Source organism: Mesoplodon mirus (genome assembly GCF_964341445.2).
Source record: "Mesoplodon mirus genome assembly, chromosome: 5".
NCBI classification, from domain to species: Eukaryota; Metazoa; Chordata; class Mammalia; order Artiodactyla; family Ziphiidae; genus Mesoplodon; species Mesoplodon mirus.
In genome coordinates this window covers 153,469,292-153,484,698 of record NC_138980.1, presented here as the reverse complement: position 1 = coordinate 153,484,698, position 15,407 = coordinate 153,469,292, and the positions used below count along the sequence as shown (strand labels likewise).

At 37.2% G+C, this 15,407-nt stretch overlaps 1 protein-coding gene across 2 annotated transcripts in view; it reads left to right on the top strand.

Moving 5' to 3' along the window:
- The window catches only part of WDR70 (WD repeat domain 70), a 315,980-nt gene extending 301,676 nt beyond the window's left edge, over positions 1 to 14,304 (top strand). For both annotated transcript variants that reach the window (XM_082623147.1, XM_082623146.1), the window contains exon 18: positions 14,125 to 14,304. In XM_082623147.1, the coding sequence (XP_082479273.1) occupies positions 14,125 to 14,212 (88 nt within the window). In that variant the 3' untranslated portion in view covers positions 14,213 to 14,304. The remainder of the gene's footprint in view (positions 1 to 14,124) is intronic.
- The last annotated feature ends 1,103 nt before the right edge of the window (positions 14,305 to 15,407 follow it).

The following is a 15,407-nucleotide window of genomic DNA, read 5'->3' as shown; positions in this document are numbered from 1 at the left end:
GGTATAAATAGTCTTTTGAGTTTTGTTTTTTTTTTCGCTTAGCTGTATGCCCTGAAAATCACTCTCCACCAGTTCATAGAGCTCATTCTCATTCTTTTTCACAGCTGTATAGTGCTCCGCTGCATGGATGTACCGTGGTTTATTCCACCATTCTCCTACGTATGGGTATTTAGATTGCACCTAGTATTTTGCAATTACTAACACAGTAAATAAATTAGTGTATGTGTATTTTTGTATTGTTGGAAGCATATTCAGCTTTTCTCTTGATGTTTTTATGTATTGCTAAAGTTTTCTCTCCAATTATGAGAAAGCTGGACTCTGATTACTTTTCAAAACATTTATATGCTAGAAGAAAACCAACCTTATAAACCAACTCAACTTACATGTTATACCGATATTGATCCTCTATCTGCTGATCATTATGAGCTACTTTGCCTAAAAGTAAAACACACTGTCTTAGCTTGGGTTCCTTAAAAGCAGACCCTGAGATAAAGACTCTTGCAAAGATGATTTAAGCCAAGAAAGTGCACAATATTGAATAGAGTTCCAGGGAGGGTCACTTTGGCTTAGTCCCACAAGGTGATCCTGGAGACCCTGGTCCGAGCACACAGTAACTGGAGTATTTCACTCCAACATCTGTTGATCCTTGGTGATGGCTAGAGATGGGACCAGGGGAGACATTTCAGGCAGTTGCAGCTATCCGAGGCTTTAGCAACCTGCCGGCAGCCCTCTGACAGAGAGAGGTCGGTGCTGCTGCTGCGAGTGAAAGCACCCTGCAGAAAAATGCTAAAGGGATTTGAGGGCCCCTGGTGGGGAGCACGGCATCCTTTGCTCTATGTGTTGTAGCAGAACAGACTTTATTTACTGTGTAACGTCAGTGGTGGATGTTTGCAACATGTATTAATAACCAGACAGTACAGATGGAACATCTCTGAACAAGTAGTTGGATAATATTACAACAGCTAAGAGGGTCATATCGAGGCTGGCCAGCTAAATAGTTTGCATGTAGCCTTCGTTTGTATAGAATCTGTGTGTGTATAAGCTAATATATGTCAACACATCCTTGGCACTTAGATAAGCTTATAGATTATGCCTCTGACACTTCTGTTTTTAATGGAGTAGTTATTTTCTATTATTATTAGGGATCTTTTTATACTTCAAAAACTTGTTTATAAGCATACCAAAAATTAGCTGAGGAAAGAAGAGTAAACAGAGCCATGGTTTAAAATTTGCCAAACATTATATGTATCATTTTGATAGCAAACTGCTCCAAATAGACATGTGTACGTTTGTACACAAAGTAAATCATTGAGGTGTCTCCACAAATATTGAAATAATACTGTTTGCTGATTAATGATTGATATTAGCAATATATAATTCATAGAAAGGTGTCAAATTTTACCACTGAAGAAAATGAGACATTGAGAAGGTAACTTTTAGAACCTACTGGATTGCACGTTATTGCTAGAACCCAAACCAGGAACCTGGCCTTAGAACTTCCAGGTTATTGTTCTAACTTCTAACAACTAATTATCTTGATAACAAAATTTTCATGTCTGAGATTTTAAGTAATACATGCACACAATTTTTAAAAAATCGAGCAAGGCTAAAGCAAAGACAGTGGAAATTTGAAAGCCTCCCTTTCACTTTAACCCCCAGTTCCTTCGTTCTACCACTTCGAGATACCCACTGCCGACAGGTTTTTGTATTTCCTGCCAGAGAGAGTCCATGTATAAATGAGCAGACATGTGTGTAGAAACACTTATTGTTTAAAAACAGGTATATAACATGTTTTACAAGCTGGTCTTTGTTTTTGATTGTTGGTTGGTTTTTTGCTTTATTTATTACTTGGGAGATTGGACTAGACCCGTTCATACATATCTAGCTCGTGCTGTATACTTTCTTGATATTTTCCATTGTGTGATATATTATGCTTTTCTAAAACAGTACAGTATTGAAGGACATTTGCATTGCTTTCAGTCTGTTGTTGTTATAAGCAATACTGAAATTAATATCTTTGGACTCCTTGACCACATATTGCAAAACTTGGAGAAATAGAATTGCCAAATCAAAAGATATTTGCATTTTAAATTTGTATAGATAGTGCCCAGATTTCCTCCAAAGAGACTTTTTAACCAACTTATTCAATGTATCAGAGCTTCCTTCCCCTCATCCTTCTATCTTTGTCAATCTGATAGGTGAAACCTTATATTCCATCGTAGTTTACACTTTCATTAAAAATTTTCTAGGCATCTTTTCATATGTTAAAAGCCTCTTTTTCCAGTGAACTTTCTATTTATGTCTTTTGCCCTTTTGTCTATTGGTTGATTGGTCCTCTTCTTACTGATTTGTAAGAGTTCTTTATATTAAGGAGCTTAACCCTTTGTATGTCACGTATTGCAAATATTCCTACTAGTCAGTCATTTTTTAAAAATAAATTTATTTATTTATTTTTGGCTGCATTGGGTCTTCGTTGCTGAGCACAGGCTTTCTCTAGTTGCGGCGAGCTGGGCTACTCTTCGTTGCAGTGCACAGGCTTCTCATTGTGGTGGCTTCTCTTGTTGCAGAGCATGGGCTCTAGATGCACGGGCTTCAGTAGTTGTGGCATGTGGGCTCAGTAGTCGTGGCTCACAGGCTCTAGAGCGCAGGCTCAGTAGTTGTGGCGCACGAGCTTAGTTGCTCCATGACCTGTTGGATCTTCCCAGACCAGGGCTCGAACCCATGTCCCCTGCACTGGCAGGTGGATTCTTAACCACTGCATCACCAGGGAAGTCCCATCAGTCATTTTTATTTTTACTTTGCTTATGCCATTTTTCCCCCATGTGAAAAGAATTTATTTTAATGTGGTCAGATTTAGAGGGGTTTGCAGGCATAAAATTATGTCATATACAAATAATTATAAATTCACCTCCTCTTTTCCAATTTTTATACCTGCTATTTCTTTATCTTATCTAATTATACTGACTGGTACTGCCAGAACAATATTAAATAATAACAGTGATAGTGCACATCCTTTTCTCACTTTGAACTTGAACAGGATTCGGTTAAAACATATGTAATTGCCCTTTCTGTAGATGAAAAAAGTCAAATATCAGCAATTTCATTATTGTTCAATTTAATGGTATTTCTCCGTAAAGCATGACAGCTTTTGAGAACACACACATACAAGATGTTAAAGAAGAATTCATCTCTTTTTATTTTATTTATTCATTCAACAAAGATTTATTGAACACCTACAGTGTGTCAGGTACTAAATTGTGGTTTATGGAGCTTATATTCTAGTGGACAGAGAGAGACAATAAGTAAATATATAAGTGTTAGATGGTAGCAGGTGCAGTGAAGAAAAATAAAATAGGGATAAGGGGACATAGAGTAATCAGGGAGAAAGAGGGGCGCTATTTTTAGATATGGTCATCAGGATAGAACCTCTGCTAAAGTGATCTTTGACTTGAATGAAATGAGGGAATGAGCTGTGCAGATATCCAAGGGAAGAGCATCCTATACGAAGAAAACACTGTACAAAAATGAGAGGCATATTCATCTGAAATAGATGCTGAATTTTATTGAATTCCTTTGTTGTATCTCTGTGTATTTCTGCTTTATTTTTGTTTTGTTTTGTTTTGGGGGGTTTTGTTTTGTTTTGTTTTTGACTGCACCTCGTGGCTTGCGGGATCTTAGTCCCCTGACCAGGGGACCAAGGATCAAACCCATACCCCCTGGAGTGGGAGCTCGGAGTCCTAACCACTGGACTGCCAGGGAATTCCCTCTGTATTTCTACTTTGATCAATGAATATGATTAGATTACAAAATTCTAGTATTGAATCATCCTCACTTCTTTGGTATGACCCTCACATGCTTATGGTTTCTTCTTTGTCAGGTGTTAGACTGCCTTCATAAAAATTTTGTATGCTTTCCTTTTCTGTATGTACTCTCAAACTGTTTTGAATACCATTAAATCTACTTTGTAAAAATTTGATAGAATTTACCCATAAAACTGTCGAAGCCTGGTGCTTTTGTGGAGGGGAGGGTGAGTAGTAATTCCTTAATTTTTCCTCTTTATTTTCCATCCCCTCATGGTAAGTAGACTATCTGGATATTCTTACTCTTCTGAGTGTGCTTGGTAATTAATATTTTCTTGGAAAAAAATTCATCCAGATTTTCAACCTTCTTTAACTAGAATTAATTGAATTAGAAATTGGTTTTGTTCATGGGTTTCTGTTACCTAATGACATTTTTCTGCATTGTAGGTGGTTTAATGATATCTACAATTGAATAATATGCTAGTTTAATAGTAGCTCTGCAAAATGGGTAGAACAGGTATTGTCATATCCTTACCTTACATGTGAGGAGACTGAAACTTAGAGACTTGCAATTCACAGTGATTGCAATTAGAATTAGACTTCATTTCTCTTGATCCCTAATTTAATGAGCTTTTCAGAGGACTGTGATCTCTCTTAATATACACCTTTCTACTGCTGCAGTTTGCTCCCATCTCTTTCCTTCCACTCAGTTTTGTCACCTTACATTTATTGCATACTAAGTTCATGGCACTGTCTGTGGCATGTGATTTGTTAGCCAGAATTGCAGTGCAGTTTCTCCTGTGTTCACCTGCTACAGTATACTGTTTACTGCCAAGTGGCAGTGTTTGAAGGGAAGCTAATATTTAAAAGGATCTTTTCATAAAGGTCACGGTAATCGAGAATGTGTGTCTGGTTGTTTTTCTTCCCTGCAGTTGACTTGTCTCAGTGATGAAATGAAGATTTACTGTATCTTGCTTTATCACAGGAAAGCACAACTAGATATTACACAAATCTGCCTGCTTGCACATGACACCTTTATTCTCCAGTGATGAGAACAAAGAGTCTTTTAACGCTTTACCTTTATTGTTGAGTATTTAAGTTTCATTCCTGGCACTCACGATGTAACAACCATGAAAGTTTTAAAACACAGCAGGATCACAGAGGACTCTTGTTTAGCTGTACATGGGCAGATTCAATTACAGTTTCTTGTCAAAGAAGTTGCTGGAGGGAGGGGGAAGGAGCCCGCTGGGGAGTGGGCAGGATAGAGATCCAGAATGCTATTAGCTTACGCATCAACAGGGATAGTTGTGTGTGGGAACCTGAACCCTGGCCAGTAGCCAGACGGCCTGACAGTTCTGTCAGCGATGGTCACTTTCCTTGCCAGATAAGCTGCCATTACTGCTGGTTCAGTCAATTTAATTTTCAGTGTGCATGTCTTGTCTGATACGGGATACGTGGATATGTGTGTATATGCATTAAAATATCATTCCCATCTATAAAGGATACATTTAAGTCATGTTGAGTTACTAGGCAATATTTAAAGAGATCACTCTTTGAGTGAGTAAAGATTTATATATTATTTGTACCAGGAAGAGACATAAACCCACAGAGAAAAATATTACTTTTCTTTGTGAGTTATGGTTACATGACTGATATCACTGACCACCGTATTCCTATGTAAGGGCCAGTGTTTCTCAAAGTGATTTTGTGGACTGTCTGTGTCAGAGTTGAGGGTAAGAGTGGGAAAGTTAAAAATTCAGATTTCTAGACTTCACCCCAGCTCATTTAGACTGAGAGATTGGGGCTGGGAATCTGCATCTTAAGAAGTTCTCCAGGTGATTATTTTGCACACTAAAGTCTGGTAATAATTTTTTTAAAAAGTAATTATTTAAAATAAACTACAAGTGATTAGCCCTTCTGAAAATTTAAATGTATGGAATAGATTATTTTGATTATAGAGATTCATACTGAAGACAGTTCATTTACATAGAAGAGTATTTCCCCCAGGGTTTTTAAAAAAAACAGCAAGCTGCTATGTTGTATTTAATATGCAAATTATTTTATCAAATATATTCCACATATAACTTTTGAAAATATGAAGTGAGGAACACCTGATAGCCAAAAGCAAGGTACATGGTAATAATGACATTTTTATATGGTAATGTAAAAACTTTATGTATTATTCATTTAATCCTCACAACAGTCCTATGAGGAAAGTGGTATTATTGCTCCAATTTTACGTATGAGGAAATTGAGGCTTATAACTTGACCAAAGCCATACAGATAGCAAGAGGCAGAATTGGGACTTGAACACAGGTGGTCTGGCTTCAAAGTCAAGCTTCTGCTTTTGACTCCTACAGTGTACTGCTTCTCATCACAAAGCAACTGATAGTAGTTATTGGAAAAGTTGAATAATAGTGAAGCCGAAAAGATTATTGTGTGGCATAGTGGAAGAACGCTAGACTAAGAATCAGAAGTCCTGGGGTTTAGTTCCTGCTCTGAGACTCACTTACCTTCACTGAGACTATTTCCCCATCTATGAAGTAAGACAGTAGAGTTACACTAATGCCCAGCTTTCATATGTGTTTTTGAGTAGAAATTTTGGCACACCGTTATATGTTTCATAAATGTGAGCTTAGAGAGGGCATTTTGACGTTACCTGGGCTGCCTCAGGCCTGTGTGCTCTTCAGAGATTTAATCATTCTAACTTGTTTACCCACTTACTGATAAAGTAGCTAATGGTGATTTTAGAGGGTTCCTTTTGTTTTTCCCTCTTTTTCTTTTTTTTTCCCCCAGTTTCCACAGGTTTCATGTATGTCCCTTTCTCCACCCTCACCCAGTCTTTGAACTCTCACACAAGCATTATGAGTTAGTATGTCCTACTTAATGAGTCTGAGATGTGTTTAGCTATTTTCCAAAATATTATGTGTTCATTTCCTGAAGAAGATAGCACATTCTTTATCTAGAAATATCTTGTTGCCTCTCATCTTCTTATGCATCCCTAATATTTTTATGTATAACTGGATCACGTTGCTGTACACCTGAAACTAACACAACATTGTTAATCAACTATGCTCCAATATAAAATAAAAATTAAAAATAAGTAAGTAAATAAATAAACAAATAAAAATTATCTTTGATTAGCTCTTCACCAGAAAGAAGGGACCATTTCAAGTGGAATCTTTTGGTCAAGCCTTTATTTAATCTTAATAATTCTGCAATTGTGATGACTGGGTCAGAGTTCATCTGGGCTGTATTCATTCTAACAGGGTTAACAAGTGTGTCAGATTGTCAAGTCATGGCTATAATTGACTTTGGCTTTGAGGTTTTCCTTCATAATAAACAATGGGCTCTGAGCCAAAAAAGCTTGTGGTTGATAGTCACATACTGATGTTTAAGTATTACAAGTGATTTCCCCTCATGCTCATTCTGTTACCCTGGAGCTCACTTTATGCTTTTTGAATGAATCATATCGGGAGAATATCCATAACTAAAAAGAATTTGACCTATGGACTTCCCATTGCAGCCAAAGATACTTTGAGACTTCTCTCTGGCCTGAGCACTCAAGGAGTGTAGAAAGCCTAGGTTAGAGCTTAGTCAGAAGAGAAAGGACAGTCTTTGAATCTTTGAAAGGACACTTTGAATCTCTTGCACAAACATTGTATCCAAAAAATGCCCTTCGAAAAGATCACAGAGGGAATTTTTATTCATTACTGACTGTTCTATGCGAAATTCCTCTGGATGGAAACATTGAAGGTGGGACCGGTTTCTGTTGGGCTTCTGTCATTTTTCTGTAACACACAGTTGCTGGAAAAGACTCCCTTTGTACAAATAACTTTGAGAATTCAGTTTAAAAAATGTTCCAAGGGGGAAATTAATCAGCGCAAAGTATCAGCTATTCAGAATGTATAGATTTGAGAAAGACATTTGCTTAAGCTTTTATATGTACTTCATGAAATATTAACTATTAGCAAATGCAGAGTTTACTGAAGCTAAAACAAAAAGCCCATCAGCCCTCCTCTGATTAGTTTATTTAATGGTTAGCAGTAAATAATGATGTTGCTATCTAATCTACTCTCCTTTTCTTGGTAACTCTAGTAAACAAGATGACATATATAGTCAAGTGAAAAATGTTTACTGTTTGCCAAGTGAGTTAATCAAACTGGAAAATACAAGTTTCACATCAGCCTTCTGTAAGTTTAAGTTTTCAGTTAACACTTAGAAAAATAGGTAAATGTAGACAGTAAATCAATGAAATAAATAGTCTGGATAAAGCTGATTTCAATAAGGTGGATACTTTAATGGTTCTCAGTGAGGCTTACCTTATCCCCATTAACCTGTTGAGTATGCACAATACTTTGGCTTAATGGAAAGTTCCCCTTACCTTCTTTTTCTTCAGGTCAGTCCCTTTGTAGGCTTTCGTTTTGGGCAACTGAGGTAAGTCTGCCATGAGGTTGTAAATTTGAGTTGACAACTTCCTGTCTCTTGAGAAAGGGGGTAATAGAATTATGCAGGAACCGCTTAAATAGGAGGAGACAGGAGATGGCTGGTAATGGAAATGCTTTCTTGAAGCAGTAGAATATATTTTTTGCACATTATTTATTTATATGTGTATTTCTTGAGTTACTGCCATGTCTTCAGTGCCCATTTGGTTTGGTTTGTTCTACTTTTCCTCATGGAAGCACCCAAAAGAGTCTATGTTAAGATCAGTGTATAGATTCCAGTTCTTCAAGCAGCCCAGAAAGGAATACATTTTATGTCGCCAGTGACAAGGTTAGAAGGGGCTTAGAGGGTTTTGTTGTTTATTTGTTGGTTTCCTATTGGTTTTAAAAGTAGGAATTTCTGGACCAGCTTTTAAGTGCTCTCAAAACATTTTATCTTTTTGTATGTGTCATTTTACTCTTGCTTGACACTGTTGATTTATTTTTATAGTAGTTTTCTATGCCAAGGGCAAATTAGGCCACCCCCAAGGAAGAAATCTCCTGGTTCTGTTCCTAACTCTGCTGGAAGTTGCCTAATCATCTCTGTTCTTCATTGTCTTGAAAAGTGGTGACTAAAGAAGTCTGTTTTAAATGCCCTAAATAATCCTGAATTGATTTTTTTTTTTTTTTTTTTGGTCTTCCTCATATATGGATTTCCAAAAAATCTCAAAAGAAAAACTGCTGGAAATAAATTTAAAGATAAAAATTGCTGACAAGAAAGAATAGCTACAAATTTTAAAGCTGTAATTCTCTCACTTTGCTTCTATAAAACACTGGCATTTCCTAGACTAGACATTGTGCTAAAGTCAAATAACATTTTTTGAAGAACCTGGTCTTTATTCAGCAGACATCATACAGCTCTTATGAAAGGTGCTGAACTATGCTGTAAGAATGTTGGTTGTGGGGGTAGGATGGATTGGAATGAGGAAATCTTCCTTCCGAGGGCCACGTCTCCCTTCACCTCCCCATGCCATACTCCTGAGAATGAAAGACTGCTCCTTAAAGGATGGCCCTGTGAGAGTGCAACCTCAGGCTTCATTCCTTCACCAAGCCTTCACTAGCATCATACAGGGCCAGCTTCTCTAGATGTGAAAAATATTTTCCTGCAGTTGGAGGAAGCTCATCATGTGTAAAAGTTTATGTTAAGAAGACAGATTCTTACTCCACAGTCTGGTTTCAGTGCCCTGCTTTCAGAGCCTTTCTTTCCCAAGCAAGGGGAGGGATGGAGCTACCAGCAGACGCTACTCACAGTGTGCTCCACCAGCCAGTGCTGACAAGATAAGCTTAGAAAATTTTATAGCAGTTTGATATATTTATTGAATCTAATAAAAACTTTGGATCTCTATTTTGTAGTCTTTTAATTTTTCTAGAAATATTTATCTGCAAGTGGTGGGAAATTAGAAAACAAAGTCTGGCCTTGCACCACAGATGGTTTGAGAAGCACTGCTTTAGGCATGGCCCCAAGTTGGAGGCTAAGGCCCTTTCCAAGGTGCCCCCTTTTTGTCCCAGGAAGGGGGTTCATTCGTCCTTATTCCCAAGTTCAGGAGCCTACACTTTTATCTTTTTAATTTTGGTAAAATACACATACCATAAAATTTACCATCTTAACCATTATTACGTGTACATTTCGGTGGTGTTAAGCACGTTCACGTTGTGGTGCAATCTCCAGAACTCTTTTCATCTTGCAAAGCTGAAATCCTATACCCACTAAATAACCACTCTTCACTGTAATCCGTTGATTTTGTCTTTTGATGTACAGTTTTTAAGTTTGATGCAGTCCAGTTTACCTATTCCTGTTGTTGCCCGTGCTTGTGGTGTTGTGTCAAAAAAATCATGGCCAACTCCAATGTCATAAAACTTTCCCCTATGTTTTCTTCTAAGAGTTCTATAGTTTTTGCTCTTAGGTTTAGGTCTTTGATCCATGCTGATTTAATTTTTGTATATAGTGTAAGGTAAGGGTCCAATTTCATTGCATATGGATATACAATTTCCCCAACATTATTTGTTGAAAGGAGCCTAGTTCTTACACTCAATTATTATCTACCTGGGCAGCGAAATGAAAGGAAAACTGGTATGCAAGCATCGCTGGGAAAATTTGGACACTGATTTATGCCTTGATTTTGGCAATTTGGGGAAGGGGAGCATGGCTATTGAATGCTAAGTGGAACATGAAAGCTAAGTATCATGATTTGATGTTGTGTATACATAATATGGCTAATTTGCTGACAACATTTTTATTAGTTCAAAAGTGGAATTTAAAATAAATTCATGGAGTTTCACAAAGAAGCCCATTCAGCCTTCCAAACAAGTTGATATCCCTTCAGTTAAAATACCTGGAGAGGAAAAGGAAACTGTCATGGCCTGGTCATTGAAAGTGACAGTCGAAGTGACCCTGGTGTGAAAATGTTCTCAGTGAATTTTGCTGAGTTCAGCACTCGGGGCGGGGAAGGTTACCTCCTTTGTAAAACTAATCTCTTTCTTTTCCTTTTGCCTTGGCTTCTAGGAACTTTAGTGCTAAGTTTTATGCTCAGTTACATACCTTTTTGTTCTTTTGTTCTTGACCTTTGACTCATTTTTTTGTTTTGATTTTCTTTATAAGTTAGTTACAATAAAATACAAAATGCACCCATTTCAAGTCTTAACAAATGTATACACCTGTGTAATCAACACTTCAATCAAGATTATAGAATGTCTCCATTTCCCAACATGTTCTCCCATGCCTCTTTGCCATCATTACTCCCTTTCTGCCCCTTGTTAAATAGTTCCATTGATTCTGTGCCCTTCAATGTTAGCCACCAACCTACTAGAAATACTTCTGGAAGTAGGTGGATTATTTAAAAAAGTGACTACACAAATGAAATAGCCTTTTCAAGCTCTAGGTTTTCTTCCCGTGACCTGTCATTCAGTTTCTTTTTTTATATCCAAAAAAGGCAGCACTGCAACTTCTTAAGTACTTAAGTCTCATTGCAGCTAACATTGATGAGCTATGAAGCATTGCCAGGTATCTTTAGAAGATCATGTTCTTTTTATTCCCTTAGAAATTAAGTAGCTAATTCTAAGGATTGTTTTTTTTAAACTTCCAGCACATTTTATTACAAAATAGGTAGAAGAACATTATCTCAGAATAAAGGACAGTCATTTAACTTAAACACATTTTAACTCACGGTAACATTCACAGTATTGCCTTTGGGTTTTTTTTTTTTGCATTTTTTGGAATGTATGGTTACAAACATCCTTATTACACACAGCACCGTGGATGACGCTGAACGGAAGAAACCAGGCACAAAATAGTGAACACTCTAGGTATCATACAGAGACAGGACAAACACAGGTGGGGCTGATCTATGTGGCCAGAAGTCAGGATATGGTTACGCCAGGTCTGGGGTTAGTAACTGGAAGGGAGTATGAGGGGCTTCGGAGGTGCTCGTCATGCTCTGTTTCTTCACCTGGGTGTTGGTTTCGTGACATGTCCAGTTTGTGAAGATCCAGAAAACAGTACATTTATGAAATACGCACTTTTCTATTTGTATTATACTTGAATTAATGTTAAAACACACTTCATCATTGTCTACCCTGGGCCTTTGGTCCTTTGGGACCCACTAATCAAGTTCAACCTCCACATTTGGTAGAGGAGGAAACTAAACCCCTGAGAGGGGAAACACCTGTTGCAGGTGACAGAACAAGTCAGTGGCCAAACTGGGAATGAATCCCCTGCCTGAGGCTTAGCTCAAGGACTCCTACAGCTTCAGGCTTCCAAAGGATTTTTTAAACCAGACAAATTTGTTCCTGTACAGGTTTGTCTATACCCAAGGGCTTGACATCTTTGCCAGAAGATGAAATATGTCACGAGCACCAGTTGCCTTGTTGTAGCATGTTAGAAAGCCAGTGGTCCTGCTTTCTAGTAATTCAGCAACTCATGACCTACGAAAATCTGCAGCTGGTTTTGGAAATGTTAGGGCTATGACTTGTTTATAGATGTCATAACAGTGTCTTGAAGTGACAACAAGAAATTTAACCAACTGGATTGTGTATGGGGACAGCTTGGGCTCTCTAGGCAGGTAACTGGAGAGACAGGAATTGTGACTGAGTTATGCATGAGGAATTCTAGTACATGGCTTGCATCAGAACAACATCAGCATGGAATGTGGATGGTTTATACTTCTTCCCCAGGATAATAAAGGAAGAGCAAGAAGTAATATAAGGTTTTTTTTTTCCTTCCAGTTTTATTGAGATATAATTGACATACAGCACTGTATAAGTTTAAGGTGTACAGCATAATTGTTTGACTTACATGGATCATGAAATGATGACTGCAATAAGTTTAATTAATGAACATCCATCATCTCATACAGACACAAAATTAAACAGAAAGATTTTTCCCTTGTGGTGAAAACACTTAGGATTTACTCTTAACAACTTTCATATGTAGCATAAAGCAGGGTTAATTATATTTATTATGTCGTACATTACCTCCCTAGTACTTACTTGTCTCGTAACTGGAAGTTGGTACCTTTTTGACTGCCTTCCTCCAATTCCCCCTCCCTCACCCCCCCCCCGCTGATAACCACAAATCTGATCTCTTTTTCTATGAAATTGTTTGTTTGTTTGTTTGTTTTGAAATACAGTTGACCTAAAACACTGTGTTAGTTCCTGGTACACAACATAGTGATTTGATATTTCTATACGTTTCACAGTGAGCATCATGATAAGTGTAGTTACTATCTATCATCATACAAAGATATTACATAATTATCAACCCTATTCCCCACTCCGTACATTTCACACCAGTGTCTCATTTATTTTATAACTGTCAGTTTGTACCTCTTTATCTCCCTCACCTATTTCTCTCCTCCCTATACCTCCCCTCCGGCAACCACCTGTTTAGTAATATAAGGTTTTAACCCTGTTTCACTTGCCAAATAAAAGGAATTATTGATATTATTTTTACCATTCTGCAATTACCTTGCTATTATGAACTGAACCCTAAATGATGATGTAAGCTAAAGTATTTCATCTTCAGATATCATGCTTTAATGTTTCCTCATAATGCAGTGGAGCTGCTTTTAAAAGGAAATCAGCAGTAGCATGACTGAAAAGGCATAAATTATGACCATTTGATATTTTCTTGCAATTATTTTCTGTGTGAGTGATGTGGAAAGGAGTGTCATTGAACCAGGTATGTTTACAAAACACAGCAAGTCCTAATGCAAAGGTTGCTTGATGTACCATGTGCCAGTATTACAGCAGTGATACGCAGTGGTATGTCCTAAAATGCTTGTCATTTCCATGCAGTGATCTGGGTGTTTGGTGGAAGGAATGTTCATTTGTTTTGTTTTTTATTTTTGCTGCCAGGCCCAAATTACTATATATGTTATCTATTATTTTAAACTCATTAAATAAGAAAACTGTTGACTCAGATTCTCCTATTTGTGTGCACCATAATCACGTGTATTTGGACTGCTGTACTTAAGTCTAGGAACAGCCCAGGGAGTTATAAATAAAGACTGTGTAGATTCTTGCTTGGTGACTATAGTTTGGCCCACGAGCAGTACTGGTTAAACTGAGGGTGGTTAATGGATGTATGAGTTTCCACTGACTTTGATACATTTTCATTTTATTGAAGGAAAGGACAACATACATAGTCTGCCACAGAAGGAAAAACCTTTAAAAGAATCTGAACATAATTAAATTTCCATTATCCTTTTCTTTGCCAGAAGTTTAATGATTATCTACTAATTGAGATATAATTGATTCCCCAAATGTGCTTCCACTTGTTGAAAGCAGCAAAGTCTAATGCACACTTGCTGACTAAAGTTTTCCTCTCCTCTTTAACTTTCTTTTAGGACTCAGCCCAAAACCATGTTTGCCCAAGTTGAATCTGATGATGAGGAAGCAAAGAATGAGCCGGAATGGAAAAAACGTAAAATTTGAAGAATCTCATGTGAGAGCTGTTTGCATGAGGGGTAGGGATATTGAACAGGTTTGGATTTTTTTTTAATGAAATAAAAATACATTTTTATGATCAGGTTTGTGTCTTTTGTATTATTGAACCATTCAAAAGATTGGTAGCTACTCTTCAGTAAAATTGTGCTTACATTTTCTTACCTACAATTATTAAACCATATTATAAGTAAATAAGAAACAGATTCTTAGCTTATTACCAAGTACTTTAGGTATTTGGAAACTTTATTCAACAGTGATTGGTCTTGTACAGATTGTTATAACCTTGGGGGAGGGGAAGGTACATTGAGATGTACGTCTGTCTTGAGCAATTCTAGGAGCACAAAATGGAAATGGACATCAAAACGTTTAATATCTCTGTATAATTTCACAGCAGTTGTTTACATGACTAAATAATTAGGCTGAGTTCAAACTAAAAGTATTGCCATACTAGGAAAGAACATGTATCTGATTATCTTTCAACATCAGAAAGCAGTGATTAGGACTTAGGAAGCAGGCTTTGAAGTCAGACCGATGTGGGTTCAAATCCAGGCTCTACTCTTTACTGTGTGGGTCAGCTTGGGAGAGTTATTAAGCGTCTCTCTTCTAGACTCAGGTGATAACGGTATAACCTTCATAGGTTTGTCAAAAGGATAAGACATCCTTGTAAAGCGTTTAGTATAGTCCCTGACACGCAGTAAATATACACTAAACATTTGCTCTTTTAAAATAGAGCTAGTGATACTGACTTTGCCTGATTTTTATCAGTATTAATTTTAAAAAGTATAGAAATGCTTTGTAAATGTAAAAGCTGTATAAGTAGAAGACATTAAGAATCATTCTGAATAGTCTTTGTGCTTTTGACTAGAAAACTAACACAAAAGTTGGCAGTTTGTCCAAAGTAATAATGAGTCAATAGAATAAAATCCTATTTCATTCTCAAGCATGAAAAGGGCCACTTGTGTTGTGAGTAACAGTAAGAAAATCATCTTTGTGCTAAATTTGCCTTTTTCTCCCCTGACTTCCCATCGACCTGGGGTAGTTTTTGCGTGTCAATCATCTCCGCTAGACAACTCAGGTTTTGTAATACTCTTGCCTTCTGCCCTCCTGCTCTCATCTGTCCCAGCAAATTAAATCGTTATGAAAGTGAATGATGGCCCAAAATGTGTATCAGGAACCTCCTGGT